This window comes from Crotalus tigris, unplaced genomic scaffold, assembly GCF_016545835.1.
Source record: "Crotalus tigris isolate CLP2741 ecotype Arizona unplaced genomic scaffold, ASM1654583v1 scf7180000024429.2167931701:2281839, whole genome shotgun sequence".
NCBI classification, from domain to species: Eukaryota; Metazoa; Chordata; class Lepidosauria; order Squamata; family Viperidae; genus Crotalus; species Crotalus tigris.
The window spans coordinates 1,964,596-1,985,694 of NW_024100596.1; the positions used below are offsets into that span (position 1 = coordinate 1,964,596).

Genomic DNA, 21,099 nt, shown 5'->3' on the forward strand with positions numbered 1-21,099 from the left:
TAAATAGCAAATGCTTGTTGTTTCAAACGGCTTACAAGTTTTTGGGGAAATAAGTGCTCTCTACAAAAGAAGAGTAACAAAGCTGTTGCAGCAGCCCATCAAACCACCACCACAGGGATAGAAACATTTCCCTGTCCTCAAACCACCTAAGCCACAAGAGGGATGAGCATTTCCCCTTTGGCTCTGGACCATCCAGGGGTACAACAGACACTCAACACAACTCCCAATGCTAGTGGGCAATATTTACAGGCTGATTTCTGATAGCTGTACGTGCTTTTGAAAAGGAAGGGGTTGCCACCCACTGCCCAGAGAATGGAAGAGGGGAATGGAAGAGCAGGGTTTGCGCGTTAGAAAAAGCAGGAAGTAGGATGGCTATAGCCGTAGGCCACTTCCACAAGATGGAAGCCCAAAGTGCTGAGGGTAGGAGTCACCATGAAAGAGCAGGAGCCACCGATACTAGGTACCTCATCTTCCTTCCACTTCCCGCAACACAAGTGGAAGGTGGAAGATCAAGGTTGCATGCAATTAGCAAGGAGTTTTGGAAAAAGTGAGGCGGATACAGACTTAAGCATCTCATACTGTGGCTTTAAAAATGTCTTCCCCTAGTCCTCTAACAGAAGTGACTGTGCAGGAGAGGACCTAACAGGACAAGAGGAACAAGGCTGAGCGTTGGGTTGTGGTTGCAAAGAAACAAGGGTTTCAAGGCTTTCACTCTTTTGGGGATGAACTAGATTCGAAGGCCAGCAAAGGTTAGGAAAAGGCCTATTTAAATCCTTCCCCATTGGCTATTTTCTGTGCAAAATAACTTTCTCTGCTGAAGGCTCCCCCTTTGGATCTAACACTCCACCTAGAAAAGGCAGCCAGCTGGCTGGGATATGTTGGACAGAGAATACTCTGGAGCTAGGATGGAAAGGGCTAACCCTCTCTTGTGCTGCTGCTCTACCAAATGTTCTTGCTAAAGCCTTGAGGCTTTATTACATGTGCTAGTGCACAGTACAGTTTGCATCTCAACTTCCTTAGACTCAATAACTTTGCTTCAAGGTCATGAGAATTACATAAAAGAATATGGAAACCAAGAGAACCTTAGGTAAATCTGAAGCAATTTTTGTTTCTTTTGTATCTGGCCCTATTCATCTATCGATAGTTGCAAGGGTAACAGAAGATGGAAGCTGTGTAGCCCTCTCAGTGATATTCATAAACATTTATAATATTCTTGTAGAAAAGCCACTGCCACATAGATGTCTTTTGGCCTTGTGACACCTGGATTATATCCAAATTAGCAGCTGATAACTTTATCAATAATCTCTTAGATCACCCTGCCATAGCTGAATGATTTTTTCATCATTTCAACTTTAAATGAAACTAAGTCCCCCAAATGCAGAACGTTCAATGTCAGGGAGCATTTTAGTTCTACCTTCTTCCTGATGTATTACTTCTTTTTACGCAGGCTGAAATAGTGTAGCTCAGTTTCGCCTGCTGCTTATTGCACATGATTCACCAAAGCATTTGTGCAAAATGGTTGCCAATGCCATAAAGATCACGCCCTGTAATTGAGTCAGCATTAGCTGTTCATATCAATTTCTAGAGCGCATCCCTCTTAATTAGAAATCTTAGTTATCTACACCAACCTCAATTTCCGGACAGATCTTGGGACATGTGCACGCAAGTCTAACCGTATAGCTAGGCAAAAAGTGGGGCTCTGGGCCTCCCGCTTGGAAGAAGTAAACTCATCCTAAGGTCTCTACATGCTTGGCTTACTCTCTCCCTTGTAATCTTCAGCTCTGATCTCCTGCTCAGTTAAAAAAGGAGCTGCAATCAGCTTCTCTTTTGGAAAAATTTTCTTCCTCAGAAGCCCAATGCTACTCCTAACCTCCCCACCCCACCCAAAATGGAACCGGGATATGAAGTTTACCCTGCAAAGATATTACCATGGCCTTCATAATCCAAAGTGAAGGAGGACCAGACAAATCACCCAAGCTCTTTTAGGCAGCCATGGCTACGTCTGGGCTTCCCTAGATAGCACCTGTGTATTGGGGCAGGACCTGCACTCTGTGGGGCTCAGCTACAAAGTGAAAGAGACAAAGGCTTGAGATTAATTCAGTTTGGGAGATGGCAAAGACAGCAGCAGCTGTGTCTTGTGTCCCTGGATGCCTGGCCAGGAAGTTTCAATAACTATCTTTGGCCCAGGGCCGGTTGCGTTGCCAGTTTCTGTCATTGTGATTGTGCTCAGAGTCGCGCTCCAGAAGACGGTCCTGCGAGTCATGGCCGTTGGTGCTGCGGAGGCCACTGTTGTGGTTGCGATGAGGCTGGTACAGGTCAGTGTAGGCGTCAGAGTATTCATCCTCCAGGTGCCGGGAGCTGCGCTGAGAGGATGCCGTCCATGTCTTGCGCGAGGCATCACTCACTTCGTCAGGTTGCATCAAACTATCATGCTCCACCGGGGAGCGCTCACTCTCGTGCTCACCCATTGGGGCCTGGCTCTGTGGGAAGGAACCACAGAAAGAAGGCATTAGCAAGCCTTCCGCTGCCTGGTGCTCTCCCAACATGACAGACAGAGCTGGGCTGGAATTCAGCCCTTAATTTGCTCCCTCGAAGAGCTTCTATATGAGTAGACTAGACTGAGGATCCCCATCCATCTATAGTATTGTTCATTGCACTTACACTTTCACCAAAACTACTGAAACCTTGCAAGTGGACCAGAAATAAATTCTACCAGTGCCCTGCAATTTATTCTTTATTTGTACAGGATAGGGTTATGGCTCATACATTCTATTTCCAATTCCAAGGATTTATGATCAAGACATTTCAATTGGATTAGGACTACCTGATTCTTTGCTTCAACACTAATTAGTCTCCCTACAAACATTTTAATCAAATCAATCAGCTAGGAGAAACAGAATAAATTTGCTTATATTTCTTCACGAGTTAATGAGGCTGGATGTTGTTGTTGGTTTGGTTTTTTTTAGCTGTATAGGTAGTCCTTGATTTATAGCCATTCATTTAGTGACCCTACAAAGTTACAATTGTACTGAAAAAAAGTAACTTAAAACTGATCCTCGCACATTTACAACCAGTGCAGTGTCCTCATGGTCACATGATCAAAATTCTGAAACCATTTGCAAGATTCCTAGCCAACGTCCAACAAGCAAAGTCAACGGAGGTAGCCAGATTCACTTAACAACCATGTGATTCACTTAACCACAGTGATTTGCTTAACAACTGCAGCAAAAAAGGGTTAATAAAATCGATCCTGGTTCACTCAACAATCGGCTTGTTTAGCAACAGAAGTTTTGGTCCCAAATGTGTTCCTAAATCAAGAACAACCTCTATACTGGTCTCCTCATCTTCACCCAAAGTTAGCTTTTTGGAATGAAGTGCAGCTAGTTGAAGATTCTCTAAGAGATGACCTGGATGACTGAGAATCTCCATAGACATTCTCTAAGACAGTGGTTCTCAACCTTTTTAATGCCACGACCCCCAACCGGTCGTAAGTCAAGGACTACTCAACCGGTCGTAAGTCGAGGACTACTCAACTGGTGCAGCACCGTTTGCATAATGGGACTTTTGGCGGGCTCAGCAGGGCAGAGACAGCCTGGACAATTCCTATTGGCTTTTGAAAGCCAATAGAATTAGACTCTATTCAAGAGAGTCTATTCTATTGGCTTTCAAAAGCCAATAGAATAAAACGGAGTAACACAGCTAAGGAAAAGGGGGAAAAAAATGGCAGACTGCGTTGTTTGGCGACCCCCGTGAAATGCTCGTTCGATCCCAAATGGGGTCCCGACCCACTGGTTGAGAACCACTGCTCTAAGAGAATAACTCAAAGAAAGCCTCTGCCAGTCAAAATATTTTTGGACACAAAGAATTACCACTAGCAATGCCGGCAATGGCTAATGGCATCTGGTGTCCAAAGCCTGGAGGGGCCAAGGTTCACTGCACCACTTGAAGATTAGTTTGGGGGCAATATAAGAGCAATACCCAATGGTTGGAAACAAAGATAGCCTATTGCCTTTGGAGTCCCCATAGAAGCTTCAAAATGTCTGTCTCACTCACTGCTAGAAACTGGATGTTGTACTAGGGAGACTTTTCAGCTGGGGCAAGAAGGCAATTTGTCGTACCTGCAGGCCAGGAATGGCAGTGGAAGGAGTCAGGAGATTTTGGCTCCCTAGGCTGTGTGCAGGGTGGTGGGTTGCTCGCCAGTAAACCTCCAGATACTCAGCCAGATGTTCACAAGCATCCTCCAGCTGGTTCTCATCTAGGATCACATCAAAGAGTTCCTTGGGGGCAACAAACAGCAAAGATAAAAAGGAAGAGGAAGGAGTAAGAGTTAAAAACTGCACTACAATCTGTCTTGCTGCCATCTCTATCTGGCTTAGTCCGCAACTTACAACCAGTCACTTAGCAACTGTTCAAAGTTACAACAGACTCCCAAAAGGTATTTACAACCCGCTGGTAAAATTCTCACTGGCTGCCCTCCCCTGAAGTCACATGACCGCATTTCGGGCACTTGACAACTGGCCTGACTTTACAGCCACTTGTAGCATCCCGCAATTCTCTGACTGCAATTTTATGTTTTTGCCAAAAACCAGCATTTTCTTCTAGTTTTTGACAAAAGCACCTCATGGCGAACAATGGATTTGCTTGGCAACCACAACATCTGCTTTACAACTGCAGATTTACTTAACGAACCTGCTTCAGGACCGCTGTGAAAAAGGTCATAAAATTGGGACGGTCACTTAATGACCTACTTTTTAACTTACAAACACAATGGGAAGTTTCCATTGCTGTCCTAAGTTGAAGACTACCTGCCTTGTATTCCTGCTCCCATCATCTCAAACCTGAACAACAATGGCAGGGGAAGAATCGAAATTCTGGTCCCACACATCTTTAAGGCAGTAGGCAAAGGAGGACTGGAACAGAGGCAGCAACTGCTGAGGCATCGTACCAGTGTTCAGTAGTGACCATGATTAAGTCCTGGAAAATGACATCTCTCTTAAAACAGGTACAGAACTATCACTGTAAATTTAACACTTCGATGGTTCCCCAAAATTCATGGGCAGCCTGGATTCCTGAGTAAACAAATCTATTAACTGAGAACTTGCGTATATATTCCCTGTATGGATGCTAGACATTGCAAACTACAGGTAGTCCTCGACTTACGACCACAATCGAACCCAACATTTCCATTGCTAAGTGAGACATTTGTTAAGGGAGTTTTGCCCCGTTTTATGACCTTTTTTGCCACAGTTGTTATCACTGAATCACTGCAGTTGCTAAGTCAGTAACACAGTTGTTAAGCAAATCTGGCTTCCCCATTGACTTTGCTTGTCGCAAAAGGGGATCAGATGACCATGGGACACAGCAACAGTCATAAATAGAAGCCAGTTGCCAACTGGCTGAATTTTAATCGTGTGACCATGGGGATGCTGCAATGGTCGTGTGAAAATTGGTCATAAGTTACTTTTTTCAGTGATGTTGTCATTTTGAACAGTCACCAAATTTATGCCATCAAAGTGGACACAAGCAGAGCCAGGACCAGGAGGATGGAGAGGAATCGAAAATATTATGCATAAAAGACTCACCGGAGGACATTGGACAAGTTTGTCAGCAGCCATCATTTGAACATTAAGATGCTTCACCTGTGATTTCCCTCTGGACTTAATAAGGCGTTGCAACACCTTCCACAGAAAAAGAAGATACAGGCAAAGAGCTCAAAGTCACCACATGAAAGCTAGGGCTGCTATAATGTCTTAGTAACAGACTGGGTTAAGGATTAGAATACATCTAGAGCAGGCATGTCAAACTGCCGGCCCACGGGCCAAATGCATCACACCAAAACCATGCCCACCCCATTGCCAGCAATCGGGAAAAAGTCACAATACATCGCGTGATGTCACGTGACGTCGCAAGTTTGACAGCAGCGCCTGCATTTTCTGCATTGCATGAGAAAAGCACATCTTCTTTTTCCTATCCTTACCACTTTCTACACGGACGATCAAGACCATCCTGTCATACAGCATCACAGTCTGGTTGGAAGCATCACTGCTTCAGACAGGAAGGCGGTGCAGAGTGGTGAGGATGGCCGAAAAGATCATTGGCAGTTCCCTCCCTCCCATCCAGGACATAGTAGAGAAGCGTTGCTTAAGCAGGGTCTGTAAGATTATCTGGGACACTACACATCCTCTTCACAACCTGTTTTCCTTGTTAATTTCTGGGAGGAGGCTTTGTGGTATCCACAGCAGAATATCCAGATTCAGCCATAGTTTCATTCCATATAGCATTAACCTTGTGAACTCTCAAGCTTCCTCCTTCCGTTATATATTCAAGATGGACAGTGTTTAATATTTATTTGTTATGTATATGTAGGGATGTGGGTCTATACATACGTTATACATAGTATATTTAGGTGTGTGTCATGTATGTGTTTCACTTTGAGAGCTGGCAACTAAATTTCATTTTTGATGTGTGCCGTTGTGCCCACAGTAAAAAAAATGATAAAGGTTATCTTATCTTTATCTTTATCTAGAGCACCCTTACCCAAACTTAAGAAACTCCAAGTGGGTTAACTAATTCTCAAGAATAGTCTTACTTGCTTGTCTTGGGAGTCTTTAACTCCAACATCTGGTAGGTGCCTCCATTAGGAAGAGCTCATCTAGAGCTATTGCTGTACATAAGAAAGACCATGGCCGAAGAATGAATGTGGCCTTCTTGATAGGACCATTCATTCGAGAACATTCAAGTCCTTTCCTCAGCCTCAGCCAATTGCTGCTTGCGACTAAGAAAACTATGGATCTGCTGAGCCATATGGCTGCAGCTCCACCTCATATGTGTCCTTAGCCCCTTTTCCTTGGTCCACAGAAAGTCAAATATTCCTCTGTACAAATATACAATGTTGGTGTTACAGTTTTCAGCTATTCTGAGGCAAGGTGTGTGTGAAAAAGTTACATAGTCAATATGAGTTGGCTAAAATAACTTGAAAAACAGACATCTCCAAAGTCTGCCCCTCAAGCAACAGTCTGGTCCACATCCCTTTGACTCCCTCCCTCATGCACTGTAGTCTCGGCTATTCCTAACTAGGATATATAGCCCACAATCACCCAAAGGTTGATTGCCCTTGTGGGAAATGAACAAGGGCTTCCTAAGGAGAGGGGGCTCTCTTAACTAATGTGGCTTCTTCTTCTGATATGGTAGCTGTGAAGACCAGCTAGTTATGGAGCTATCAGGCTCTATGTCTATGGAGATTCTCAATCATCCAGGTCATGGTTGTCCCAAAGGTGTTTTTTACAAAATATAGAGCCTGGTAATCCTAAAGGTGCTTTTTACAAAAGGCAACTGGACTTTCTCAAGAAAAAGCATCTTTGAGACTACCAGGCTGTGTATTCACTCAGAGATCAAGGCTGGCATCACTCTGCCTTTTCTTCTTATCATGGAAAATAACCATTTCCAATAAAATTCCCTTAAAAACAGAATGGCAGAGCAATCCAGGTCACCCTGTTACAAGCAGCTTTAGCATAAAACACTGAAGTATTTTCCATCACCATCAACTATGGAACAGGCACCTGGAATCTTTTCAAGCAGAGAATGGACGTGACAGGCAGAATTCAGAGAAGGAATGGGAGGGGACTTTTTCTCTGTGTGTGGTATTCAAAGATTGTTCTGACTTGCTAACTTTATTTGGATAGCAACTGTTTCTCTGTTGTGAGGGCTGTTCTAAAGATTTGTTAAATAAGGCTTAGAGCAGTGTTTCCCAACCTTAGCCATTTTAAGATGTGTGGACTTCAACTCCCAGAACACCCCAGCCACAGTGGTGGGATTCAAATATGTGAACAACCGGTTCTCTGTGTGGATGCCGCTTCCAGAAGTCCATTCTGGGACTGGGCAACAAAATATTAGCTACTGGTTCTGCCGAAGTGGTGCGAACTGGATGAATCCCACCACTTCCCAGCCAGCATTGCTGGTTGGGGTATTCTGGGAGTTGAAGTCCACACATCTTAAAATGGCTAAGGTTGGGAAACACTGGCTTAGAGCTTTGTAATCCCAGGAGCATCACAAGGGAACACCACAAGGGGGCAGAAGGAAGCACCACCGAGAAGGCTGGTGTTGGATGTGAGCAAAGCTGTATTCCTGTATTCCCAGCTCACCTTTGGGGAAGAAACTTTGACATAGACAATGATGGGAGCCAGAGAGGTTTTGGCCAGCTGGGCTGGGTGGTTGATGGTGTCTGCATCCAGCACTACCAATTGCAAGGACTTAGCCAATTCAAAGATCCGCTCAATCTCGCTTTGGACTTCAGCTGTGAAAGCAACAGAAAGACTGTGACTTGGACATTCTTCTCCCCAAGAGGACAGGCCATTTTCTCAGCTTCCTTCCCTCTGTACATCTCAGATACGGGTAATCCTTGACGTTTAGACCACAACTGGAACTAGAATTTCCATTACTTGGCAATACCATTGCTAAGTGAGTCTTGCTGCTTTTGCAACCTTTTTTCCCCCATGGCTGTTAAGCAAATCACTGCAGTTGTTAAATGAATCTCAGGGTTGTTCAGTGAATTCAGCTTCTCCCACTGACTCTGCTTGTCGGAAGCCAGCTGGGAAGGTTGCAAATGGTGATCATGTGACCCTGGGACACCGCAGCCATTGTAAATACATGCCAGTTGCCAAGCATTCAAATTTTGATTATGGGGAAGCTGCAATGATTGTAAGTGAAAGGACTGATTATAAGTCACTATTTTGAGTGCTGTTGTTAACTTTGAACACTCAGTAAACAAATGGTTGTTAGTCAAGGACTATCTGTTTCTCACCTCCAGAGATCCTCCTTGTCTTCCTCCTCCTCTCTCTTCTACTACACACCTGGAAACCATCTTCCCAGGAGAAGTCCCGAAGAGGGACATCCACTTGCAATCGCAAAAGCTGCCATGATGAGGTAACACGAAGTGGAAGCTTCTTCCCTTGGTTTTAATGGGGAGCCATCCCATCAGGCTTTGCCCCTCCTGCTCATCCAGTAACCATCCCCTCCCTCCCCAGTGCACACCAAATCGGCTCCTGCCAGATCCTAGCTTGCTGTCCTGCCAGTCGCAATACCCGCTTGGATCACTCTATTGACTCTGGAGGAGCTGTGCAAGCTGCGAGTACTCAGTGCGGGGGGGGGGGGTCAGCCAGCGGATCACCGGCCGAAGGTTATTCACTCCCCTGTCCTGTTCTGAGGGCACGTTGACTTCCTCCCTGTGTGCATAGCTTCTGTGATGGCTGCTGCTGGTCTTAGGCACCTCTCTAATCTTGGGGGGGAGGGGTGTTTCATATGCCTCATAATTGCCCCCCTTGAATTTCAGGGCAAGGAAAGAGGGACCCCTCATGTTTCCTTTTCTCTTCCTGTTTGATAGTGAACCTCTCCGATCTCCAAACTGACAATCCTGGACTCCCGGTTTCACTACTCTGCCTCCCTTGCAGAGACTGAGAAAGGAAGCAGGTCTACTCCATCTCTCTGCCAATAAAACAGCCATGTTCAGCTCTTAAGCCATTTGAATCCAGTATAAGAATCAGTACAAGAGCTTTATGATTCAGAATTTGTGTTCAAGTTTGCTTTCTTTTCTGTTCTTCCTTCCTATCTTTTTTTTCCTTTTGTGAAAAATTGATTTTATGATCAGGATTTGTCATGAGTTTAAATTCCCATTTAAATCTAATGTCATGTGAATCTAATGAATATCTCTTGAGTTGCACGGAAAGGTTAAGGCAAATAATAGGAATTTTTAATCACCAATTCTGAGGTAAAAAGCGATTAAAGTATGGGGCGTGATTCATAAATATATTTTGACTGTTATGATAATATTATTGGGGAGTTGCAGAAAAGATTACTAATAAGACACTTTATGATGATGGCCTGTTGCTGACCATTTGCCAAATTCCACTAGTGCTGCTTCTGCTTCCTAGTAACTCACAATTGCATATTTAAAAGGTTATAAATTAAACACAATCAAAATTCCTGGTTAAACAAATCAGTTAAGAATTTACAATTAGTTTGAATTGGTTCCAAGCCAGAGGCCACGGAAAGGACAGAAATTATAAAACTATGAGTGACTGAATTCACATACCAGACTAAGTTACAATGTGGTTTGTTTTGCCTATGCTTAATGTGATGTCTAAATCCAGGTATTGTTGTTAATTGCTTACTGCATTGAATGACTTTTATTTAATCAATATTTTACTTATTCAATCAGTCGTGTTTAATAAATCTTGTCTTTGGATAAGGCATCAATCCAGCCTTCATATCCCTTCGTGGAGAAGGAGCCTATCAAGAACAGTACCAGTAACACTTGTATGACTTACAAGCATTCATTAAGTGTCCATTTGAAGTTACAATAGCCCTGAAAAAAGTGACATATGACCATTTTTCACACCAATGACCATTGCAGCATCCCCATGGTCATGTGGTCAAAATTCAGATTCTTGGCTACTGGCATGTATTTATGACAATTGCAATGTCCCCAGAATCATATTGGCAACTTCTGACAAGTAAAGTCAATGGAGAAATCAGATTCACTTAACAATCATGTTACTAACTTGACAATGCAGTATTCACTTATTAATTGTGGCAAGAAAAGTCATAAAGTAGGACAAAACTCATTTTAAAACTGTCTTGCTTAGCTTTTGGGCTCAATTGTACTCATAGGTCAAGGACTACCTGTATTAAAGGGGTAACTCTAAACAGTTCTGGGTTTACACATAGAGTAGCATGTCTGCAGAGATAGTATCTAACAAAGTCTGGGAAAAGGCTGAAAATTATCTGCGATCTCCTAGAGTAAAAGCTGCAAGAACTACTCCAGGAGGAAGTCTTTAGAGATGGTTCCATGGAAGAACTTTTGGGCAGAGTCAGCAGAAGTCACTTTCAGAGAAGGTAATGATGATGTCTTGACTTGCCTCCTCTTTCTCAATCAGAAGGAAGATTTAAGCAGAAAATGGAGTTAACTTTCAGGAGAAAGCTCAAGAAATGAAAGAGCCATTTCAAGTGACAGCCGAGGTTTTGCCTTCTCTGATTCTTGAGAACTAACCCAAGTAAATTAAGGACATTGCAATGAACATATATTTTATTCAGAGAGCTGAATTTAGTTATAGAACTGATGCTTTCCTAAAAATAATTCACAACTGATCAATGAGTTTAATTTTCTCTTGAGCCATTTCCATACACTGAGGAAGTGCCAATGTGAGATCCTGGTGCCAACTCATTGCATCTCCCTAGGGCAGTGGTTCTCAATCTTTTTAATGCCGCAACCCCCAACCGGTCGTAAGTCGAGGACTACTCAACTGGTGCAGCACCGTTTGCAGAATGGGACTTTTGGCGGGCTCAGCAGGGCAGAGACAGCCTGGACAATTCCTATTGCCTTTTGAAAGCAAATAGAATTAGACTCTATTCAAGAGAGTCTATTCTATTGGCTTTCAAAAGCCAATAGAATAAAAGGGAGTAGCACAGCTAAGGAAAAGGGGGAAAAAATGGCGGACTGCGTTGTTTGGTGACCCCCGTGAAATGGTCGTTCAACCCCAAATGGGGTCCTGACCCACAGGTTGAGAACCACTGCCCTAGGGCTTCACCGGGGTGGGGGCGGGGAAAGGTATTTCACAGGCTGAACTTCTTTGGCTCCTTTTCCAGGACGAAATGCTTTGAGAAAAGTTAGTTTCGCAATATCTCCTCCTGAGCTCTGAAGGAGAAAGTTTCTCCCTCCTTCTCTTTTCATTGTTTCCAGAGATTTGCCTCCTTTCATCTGAAAAGAATTGTGGCTTGTTCCTCTGCCTCCTTTCAAGAATGCTTGGAAAAGTGGCTTTGCTGTTTCCCTGCATTTTGTCTTCGCTGGAGGAAAATAAATGAGCCGAAGAGATAGGGCATTGGATGGAACACCAGTGGTTTTTTTTCCCCCTTTTCTCTATTGGTCAACAGGAAAACCCATTTCCCATCCCCAGAAAGCAGGCAAGGGGATGTTCACACAAGGGTACAGAAGGCAGCATTTTACGCCGGGGGAAGAGTTGTTGTATAGGAATTGTCTTCAGTCTACATTAAACAGATGCTGTCAAGCGAAGCTCAACTCTTGGTGATGATCTGGATATATACGTGGAGCTGCCTTGGCAACTGTAAAGGACTAATTTGACATTCCCTTTTCTTGGATGTTTTTCAATTTCCCAGTCTCTGCCTATAGCACTGAGATTCTCTGTTGGTCTCTCGTCCTAATACTGACACTAATATTGATGTACTAATACTGATACTAATACAAAGACCTGGAAATAGAAGCAGAATGACTATGGCAAAAGAAAGCAAAGAGAATACCAATAGTAAGAGGTGCCTTGGGTGTAATCCCAAAATAACTGGAGCACCACTTGAATACAAATCCACCATCAATCAATTGCAAAAGACAGTTTACTCAAAACAGCTTACATTCTGTGACAATACCTGTAATATCATCAAACATCCACATCTCCCTATCCCAAGTCCTTGCGAAGAAACTCGATAGGCAGACAAAAATGCCAAATCCAGTCTGAACATCCGGCTGACTGTGCCACGAACCCTAATACTAAATATAGTTTCTGAACCAAGAAATGTCAGCCAGATGTTGCCATCTACCAAGGCTAATATTACAACAGCATTTTTCAATTATTTTGGCCTCAGGAATCCTTTCCATTCTTAAAAAATATTGAGAACATTAAAAAAATTGGTTTATGTGGGTTATATTTATCCATATTTACTATATCAGAAATTAAAATTGAGAACGTTTAAAATATTTATTTGGGAACTGCTACCTGAAAATAATATCGTTAGTTGATTCTAAAAATCTTGGAATCTATTCACACACACACACACACACACACACACACACACACACACTTCTAAAAACTTTCTATTTATTCATTTTTCACAACTGTAGCAAGAGGTAACCAACCAATTTTTCCTAAACAACTAATTTGCAATTTGGGGATTACAGTACCTTAAATGGTGGCCTATATAATACAGTGATTGTAAAAGTACAGCAAAACAAACATGCTGAAACTAATTGAATGCAGAATATTCATATATTGGCATATTGTTTTTGTCCCATGTTAGCAAGCAGCTCAACTGGGCAAGGTGCTGAAACAACACATAAACTTCCAGTGCCTGGCTTAAGGTATATGGTTGGATATTTCCAAAGGTTGGTTTTGTGCAAATTTCAGAGTTAATCACCTTGAACTCAAGATTACTTTTTGAATAGGCTTGCATAGACTGCATTGTTGATGGAATTTGGGATCATCCCTGCTCTTCAGTCAATGCTTGGGATGCGTAGAAAGTGCAGTTTGCACTGATGGAACATAAAAGGAATATAAATACAATGTGTTGACTACAGCAGAAAATTGAGAAAATTGAGCTAGCAAGTGTATTCAAGGAGAATGATTAGATGGCTGTTTAAGAGAGATCCGGTGAGGTTATCTGATTCATGTTTGCAAATGCAATGTCAAATGAAAGTAAAATCTCTACAATTTTCCAATTTTGCTTTTACTTCATCGAATGGAAATCCATGCCCACATGTTAGGGAAGGATAACCATTTTGTAACTAAAAGTTTGTATATTTTTTTCCCAATTTGGAAGAGCCACAGAAGGTATAGCAGTGAGGCCATTAGGAAAGAGGAGGGGAAAAGTTATTATAAGCCTGTTCATTTCTTCTTCTTTTTCAAATTTAAGCTAAAAATCCCACCAATATAATTTTGCAGTTAAGTGCGCCCTCAAAAGAGGTGCACTTGGCATAAAGATCTATGGGCTGCTCACACCTGCCACATTTGTAACTACATGGATATCAGCAAGAAGTATTAGAACAGGTTGTTGATTCCATGAATAACCATGGAAAAACTGCAGGAGATTTTATACCACACACAGACATTTAATAAATAATACTAATATTGTGACATGCCTTAATCTGGGGTAGTAGCTGCTTTCAACAAGGTATTAGTGTCTACAAATATTTTATCCCCTTACTGTGACATCTGAATCATTCACCAGAACTGTGGTATATATTCCTATTTATCCTCCAGACAGATTTTCCATCAATCTTCCATTTTGCCCACAGATTGTTTTTAAAGTGGTTCTTTTGGGTGCATTTCTAAGGTAATGTGCTTCAAAAGCTAAAAGTTATTTCCATTATATCAGTGCATAAAGATTTTAAAATGAATTATTGACAATTTTAAACTTAATTTCTGCATAGATCAGCATGCAAAGAGAGGACAAACAGACTTTAGAATTACAAAAACACTGCAGCAATTTGAACCTTCAACTGCAGTGCTCCATGTTGTAAAATTTGTGACCTGTGCAAACACTACTTTACCTATATTTTACTTCCTATGTATTAGCATGGGCCTTACCCTCTGGTTTTCAGCATAATATATACAATGTTATAGTAATTACTTGCAGCTCCTATATTTTGCAAAAATACCATCAACAGGGTGCCTCACACAGAGAATGGGCTCCAGTATATATATATACATATACATATACATACACATACATACATACATACATACATACATACATACATACATACATATATATATATATACTGTCAGCATCAGGTTTCTCTCCAAATGTATATCTGAAAGGTAGCTGGTCAATACAAGCAGAGGAACAAAGGAGTGTTAAACATCTTAAACTGATAACAAGCTGAGATTATTTTTTTCTGGGATGCTCGCAGAATGGGAAAAATTAAAACTCCTTTGCACAATTCAAAAGCCCAAATGACATTCTCATTCCCCACAACAGCAGGGTTAAATGCACGCATGGCTTATTGTTTAAGATTCAGTGTTGCAATGTCATTTAGTCCTAAGCCCCTATTGATGATTCAAATTGCAATACTTTAGTACTGGTCTTATTCCCAAATCTTCCCTCCCTCCTCTTTGTCTATTTATACTCACTTAGCAATACCCCTATTTCTTCCCACTCATGCCTATTTTGGGCTATGTGCCTTTAAATTCCAATAAACATGCTTTACATTACAGCTGATACGAAATAGTTCCTCCATGTCTTTCCTGAAATCTAGGGAAAATGAGTTTATATAACCCATTCAACTACATAGATGTGAAATGCCTATGCTGAAATGACAAAAATAAGATGGGAAATATCATTTTAGGAATAGTTGCCTGAGCAACAAGGGAAGTCCCAAAGGAGAAGAAGAGAAGAACAGATCTCTGCCCAGGAGATTTGAAACAGTTACTCTGGTTCCACACAACTAACTAATTAAATAGTTGCAGCAACAATACAAATGGGAAAGAGGGATTTCCCTTGCCTTTCAAGGTGTAATGCTTACAAAACTACTTCCGTACTATTGCTAATTTTTCATAAACACTTTGCCACTTTTGAACTGTTTCTGTTTGCAATTCCTGTAGCCAGGTCTCAAGTGGATTATGAAAATCTGAAGCTGAACCCAAAAAATAATTTAGAAAAGAAAATGTAGCTTGCCCTTATTTTCTAGGAGATAAAATTTTCCAGACAAATTTCATGCTAACTCCAGTTTTTATCTCTATACAGTATCTATAAAGCAATAGTAAACCCAATTTTTAAAAGGTTGTGTTGATCGCTGAAGATATAAAGCTTCTACGTGGCAGAGACACTCTCCAAACTAAAGTTCTTCTGGAAATGAATCCCAATTAATTAGGACTCACCAATACTGGAACGGGTTGTAGATCGCTCAATGATGGCCCGTTTCCCAGGATTGTTGAGCACCGAGCGCTGGGCCAGGGACAGGTCTGCTGTAACACGTGTGATGGAGATTCTGAAAGATAGGATGGCTCTGCTAAACGCCCTTAGGACAGGTGTAGGGAATAGTGGCCCTTTTATGACTTGTGGACTTCCCTAGAATTCTGGGAGTTGAAGTCCACAAGTCATAAAGTGTCCATGATTCCCCACCTCTGCTTTAAGAGATGGTGGGTGGGAGATTGGAGAGGAGAGAGAGAGAGAAATAGATTTTTTTTAATGCCTCACCTGCCATCAAATCTGTGCTTCAAGAAATCAAAAAGAGCTTTCTGCATCATGTCTGTCACCTGGAAGAAAAAGAAGAACAGGTGAGTTGGGAGGTGAGCAGAGACAGTGGTCAGCTGATGGTCACAGTCAGTACTAGCATATCTGGTTTAAAAGAGATATAGGGGAGAATTTCATCCCTTCCATATCCCCCATACCTCGTATCCTTTCAGTGAGGGCCCCACCAGCACCACTGGCCGCATGGAAGGAACCACATCATATGGAGGGATGTGCTCTGTCTGTAAAAAGGAGAATGTGTCATAGGAAGTGACTTCTCCCCTATTCTGCAGCCAAAAGTCTGCTGCTAATTGTAAGGAGAAAAAGGGGACGTAGTAAAGATAAAGAGGGTTCCTCCAAGCCACATATTTCACCTAATATCATACACGTGTGACACAAACATCAAGACCACCCTGAACCTCTGGGATCCATTTTGTTTTGCTTTTGCTACAATATCACACCCCAGGTGGTGAGGAGGCTTCAGGTTCTCTATAAGACAAATAGACTCCAGCCCCATTCAGCCTTTTGAAAGTCCTGTGATACAGGAAATTCTACCACTGCTGAACAGCTATTTTGCCTCTGGGAAGCTCTGCTCTCAGATTTGTCCTAGCATCCAACCTGCTCAACATGAAGTTAGACAAGATAAGCCTCAGAAGTCATCCTGCCTTTTTCTTTCTGGAGAAGAAAGGAGTGGCATCCAAGAAGGTAACCCCAGCATTAAGGCCTTACCTGCTTTTGCTTCTGCTTGGCTTGTTGGAAGAGAAAAAGAGATACAGGGTTGTCAATAGTCATGAGATAGCAAGAAAAAAAAAAAAAAAACTATGGGAAAGGCTGGAGTTCTGCAGGGCTGGAGACTTGATCTCCCGGAATTGCAACAGGACCAGGAAGTTTCTCCCAGAAAAATATGTCATGTTATTTCCCAAATGTAGCACCACATGTACACACATACAGGTAGTCCTTGACTTATGACCACAACTGAGCCCAAAATTTCTGATGCTAAGCGAGGCAGTTGTTAAATGAGTTTTGCCCATCTTTATGACCTTTCTTGCCATAGTTGTTAAGTGAACCACTGCAGTTGTTAAACTAGTAACACTGTTGATAAGTCAATCTGATTTCCCCATTGACTCTGCTTATCAGAAGTTCACAAAAGGAGATCACATGACACACACACCCTGGGAAACTGCAACCGTCATAAATATGAGTCAGGTGCCAAGCCTCTGAATTTTGACCATGTGACCCTGGAGATGCTGCAGTGGTCATAAAGGGGAAAAATGGTCATCAGTCTCTTTTTTTCAATGCCGTTGTAACTTTGACCAGTCACTAAATGAATTATTTTAAGCCAAGAACCACCTGTATTTAAGTTACAGCATTGGAAGTCATTGTTTGCACTCAGAACTTCACTGAAAATATTACATATGAGACAAGCCAAGGTAAGCAAAATCTAAGAACTAAGATATCCCTTTTTCTGCACTATTTAAATTAACTGCTATCATTTTTTTATTTTGATAATTATGGGGAAAGACTCTTAGCCACTGAAGATTTTGTTTTGCAACTGCTTTAATCCTAAAAGCCGTTACCAACTTCACACCACACATTTTTTTCTGAGAATCCTGATAACAGTCATCTCGCATCTGGTGACCCCTCCTTCCTTTAGTAGCTGTTCCCTCTTTTTCCACCACCACCCCATTTCCAACACACAGGTGGATCAGTTCCAACTTATGACCTGTTTGGATTTTTCTAAATAATGATATGCGGCCCGATTCGACACACCTTTTCTCAGGTTAAAAAAAATTGCAAAACAAAAAATCAGCAGAGATTTCTACAAGTTAGTTCTACTTATGTCTTTACCTAATGACGGGGGAGGCGATCGCCGGTTGCTGATGGCAGGATTCCCAGATTGCCTAGTGGGAGGAGAGGAAAGCAAATACATGGTAAGAACCTAGGATTTAAAAAGTGGTGTTGTGTATATAAGATTCAGAATCCATCTATAATAATAATAATAATAACAACAACAACAACAGCAGCAGCAACAACAACAACAGACAAGCACCTGCAACATAACACCCCAGACTTAACAACTGTCGATAAGAAAGACAAAAAAGTCTGAATAGTGGACGTGGCAGTGCCTGGAGACAGCAGAATAGACGAGAAAGAACTGGAGAAGATAACAAAATACAAAGACCTACAAATAGAAATAGAAAAACTGTGGCAAAAGCAAGCAAGGGTAGTACCAATAGTAATAGGCTCCTTAGGTGCAATCCCAAAACAACTGGAGCACCACTTGAACCCCATTGGCATTGACAAATTCGCTATTAGTCAATTGCAAAAGGCGGCCTTATTAGGAACTGCTTCCATCCTGTGACAATATCTGTAATACCATCAAACATCCACATCTGCCTATCCCAGGTCCTGGGTAAGGACTCGATAGGTAGACAAAATGCCAAATCCAGTCTGAACATCTGGCTGACTGTGCGATGATTCATAATAATAATAATAAAGTTGGAAGGGACCTTGGAGGTCATCGAGTCCAACCCCCTGCTCAGGCAGAAAACCCTACACCATTTTGGTCAAATGGCTGTCCAGTCTTTTCTTAAAAACTTCCAGTATTGGAGCATTCACCGCTTCTGGAGGCAGGTTGTTACACTGATTAATTGTTCTAACTGTCAGGAAGTTTCTCCTTAGTTCTAGGTTGCTTCTCTCCTTGCTTAGTTCCTTCCATTGCTTCTTGTCCTGCCTTCAGGCACTTTGGAGAATAGCCTGACTCCCTCTTCTTTGTGGCAGCCCCTGAGATATTGGAACACTGCTATCATGTCCCCCCTCATCCTTCTCTTTGTTAAACTAGACATACCCAATTCCAACAACCGTTCCTTATATGTTTAGCCTCCAGTCCCCTAATCATCTTTGTTGCTCTTCTCTGTACTCTTTCTAAAGTCTCAACATCTTTTTTTATCGTGGTTATCAAAACTGGATGCAGTATTCCAAGTGTGGCCTTACCAAGGCATTGTAAAGTGGTATTAATACTTCACGTGATTTTGATTCTATCCCTCTGTTAATGCAGCCCAGCACTGCATTGGCTTTTTTGGCAGCTGCAGCACACTGTATATGACACATCCCCTCCCAAGGTCCACTTTTATTAATAAATATTGACATGACTGTTGACCTTCCAAATTATTTTCCATTGATATTGCCCTTAAAAGAAGCATCAAAGTATCCTGAATATTTGCATACACATAGAATTCTATACACTGGAGGCTGAGTTTAGTTAGTCAAGAGCTTCAATGTGGGAGGGCACATGATCTACTCCCAAATTTATGGCCAGAGACACTTTCTATATCTCCTTCTGTTGCCAGAATTAAACGCTGTATATGCTTGTCCCATCTCACCTGGCTTTTTGCTCCTGTTTCAGCCGTATGGCCTCCAGCCTCTGTGGGCTGGGGATGAAGGCGATGTCTCCCCCCTCCTTCACTAGCCGCCCGATCCACCAGTCATTGCTGTATTTCTGGAGAGAATATCACAGGAGAAGGCCACAAGCTTGATTTCCAACTTAATCTCCATTTCACCTTTATTCATGTAAGCTAGACTAGTGTTTTTAACCTTGACAGCTTCGAAATGTGTGGACTTAACAACACAATCATTGCAGAGAATTCTAGGGGCTGAAGCCCACACATGCAAAAATTGTATGTACAAGTTTAGGTATAGTTCAAGGTGCTGGTTATCACCTTTAAATAGCAATAGCACTTAAACTTATCTACCATCCTACAGCGCTTCACAGCACTCTCTGGGTGGATTACGGAGTCAGCATATTGCTCCCAACCATCTGGGTCTTCATTTTACTGACCTTGGAAGGACGTAAGGCTGAGTAAACCTTGAAATGGTCAGGATTGAACTAGTGGCTATGGACTGAGTTTACCTGCAATACTACATTCTAACCACTGTGCCACCACAGCTCCTACAACTTATAACCTGGCTTGGGGCCAGTTTATTTGAAGCAACATCTCTCCCTATGACAGTGGTTCTCAGCCTGTGGGTCAGGACCCCATTTGGGGTCGAACGACCATTTCACGGGTGTCGCCAAACAACGCAATCCGCCATTTTTTCCCCCTTTTCCTTAGCTGTGCTACTCCCTTTTATTCTATTGGCTTTTGAAAGCCAATAGAATTAGACTCTGTTCAAGAGAGTCTTGAATAGAGTCTAATTCTATTGGCTTTCAAAAGCCAATAGGAATTGTCCAGGCTGTCTCTGCCCTGCTGAGCCCGCCAAAAGTCCCATTCTGCAAACGGTGCTGCACCAGCTGAATAGTCCTCGACTTACGACCGGTTGAGTAGTCCTCGACTTATGACCGGTTGGGGGTCGCGGCATTAAAAAGGTTGAGAACCACTGCCCTATGACATCTGCCCACCAGGGCAGGAATGCAGGGCATGATATGGGTCCCATCAATTAGGGATTGTGATCTGGTGGAAACACAAAAAAGGCCTTGTTAGTGGCCCCTTCTTTATGGAACTTCATTGCCCCTGAGGTGTAGTTGGTCCCCATCCTGCTGTTTTTCTGAAAGGCCCTAAAGACATGGCTTTGTCCACAGGCATAGCAACTACAAATGGAAATGGAGCTGATCATGTGGCTAATCTGACTGTATTGTGGCTGCCATCGGGAGTGGGGAAGTGTTTTTTTTAATGGTTTTATTATACAATGGATTTTTTAAATTAAATGTTGTAAGCCACCCAGAGCAGGTGTGAGTTGGGCTGCTATATAAATTTGCTTAATTAATAAATAAATTATAAATTGCCAAGGTTGAGAAACACTGGGCTAAGGTCATGCATCACACACAATCATAATGTGATTTAATTTGTTTGAGCCTTTGTGGTTTGCAGAACATGATTTAAGGTTTAGCATGATGTGTGAACCCTTGTCTTGGCTAGGTAAGTCACGTGCAAGCCAGATAGTGAATTCAACCTTTCTGTTAAAAAAAAAAGAAGAGAGGATATGATCTGTCTGTCTATCTGCTCGTATATCTTTCTCTTTTGTCTTCTTAAGCTATTCCGATCAAAGTAGAAGGTGCTTTTTTTTCTAATTATATATATTTTAGTATGA

General features: G+C 42.1%; 1 protein-coding gene across 1 annotated transcript in view; it reads right to left on the bottom strand.

Moving 5' to 3' along the window:
• The window catches only part of CACNB3 (calcium voltage-gated channel auxiliary subunit beta 3), a 39,000-nt gene continuing 17,901 nt past the window's right edge, over window positions 1–21,099 (bottom strand). Inside the window, exons 4-13 of the mRNA XM_039330571.1 lie at window positions 19,395–19,510; window positions 17,860–17,912; window positions 16,741–16,760; window positions 16,173–16,253; window positions 15,979–16,037; window positions 15,660–15,769; window positions 8,142–8,293; window positions 5,583–5,678; window positions 4,119–4,277; window positions 1–2,480 (exon numbers count right to left, since the gene is read on the bottom strand). Coding sequence (XP_039186505.1) covers window positions 2,166–2,480; window positions 4,119–4,277; window positions 5,583–5,678; window positions 8,142–8,293; window positions 15,660–15,769; window positions 15,979–16,037; window positions 16,173–16,253; window positions 16,741–16,760; window positions 17,860–17,912; window positions 19,395–19,510 — 1,161 coding nt within the window. The 3' untranslated portion in view covers window positions 1–2,165. The remainder of the gene's footprint in view (window positions 2,481–4,118; window positions 4,278–5,582; window positions 5,679–8,141; window positions 8,294–15,659; window positions 15,770–15,978; window positions 16,038–16,172; window positions 16,254–16,740; window positions 16,761–17,859; window positions 17,913–19,394; window positions 19,511–21,099) is intronic.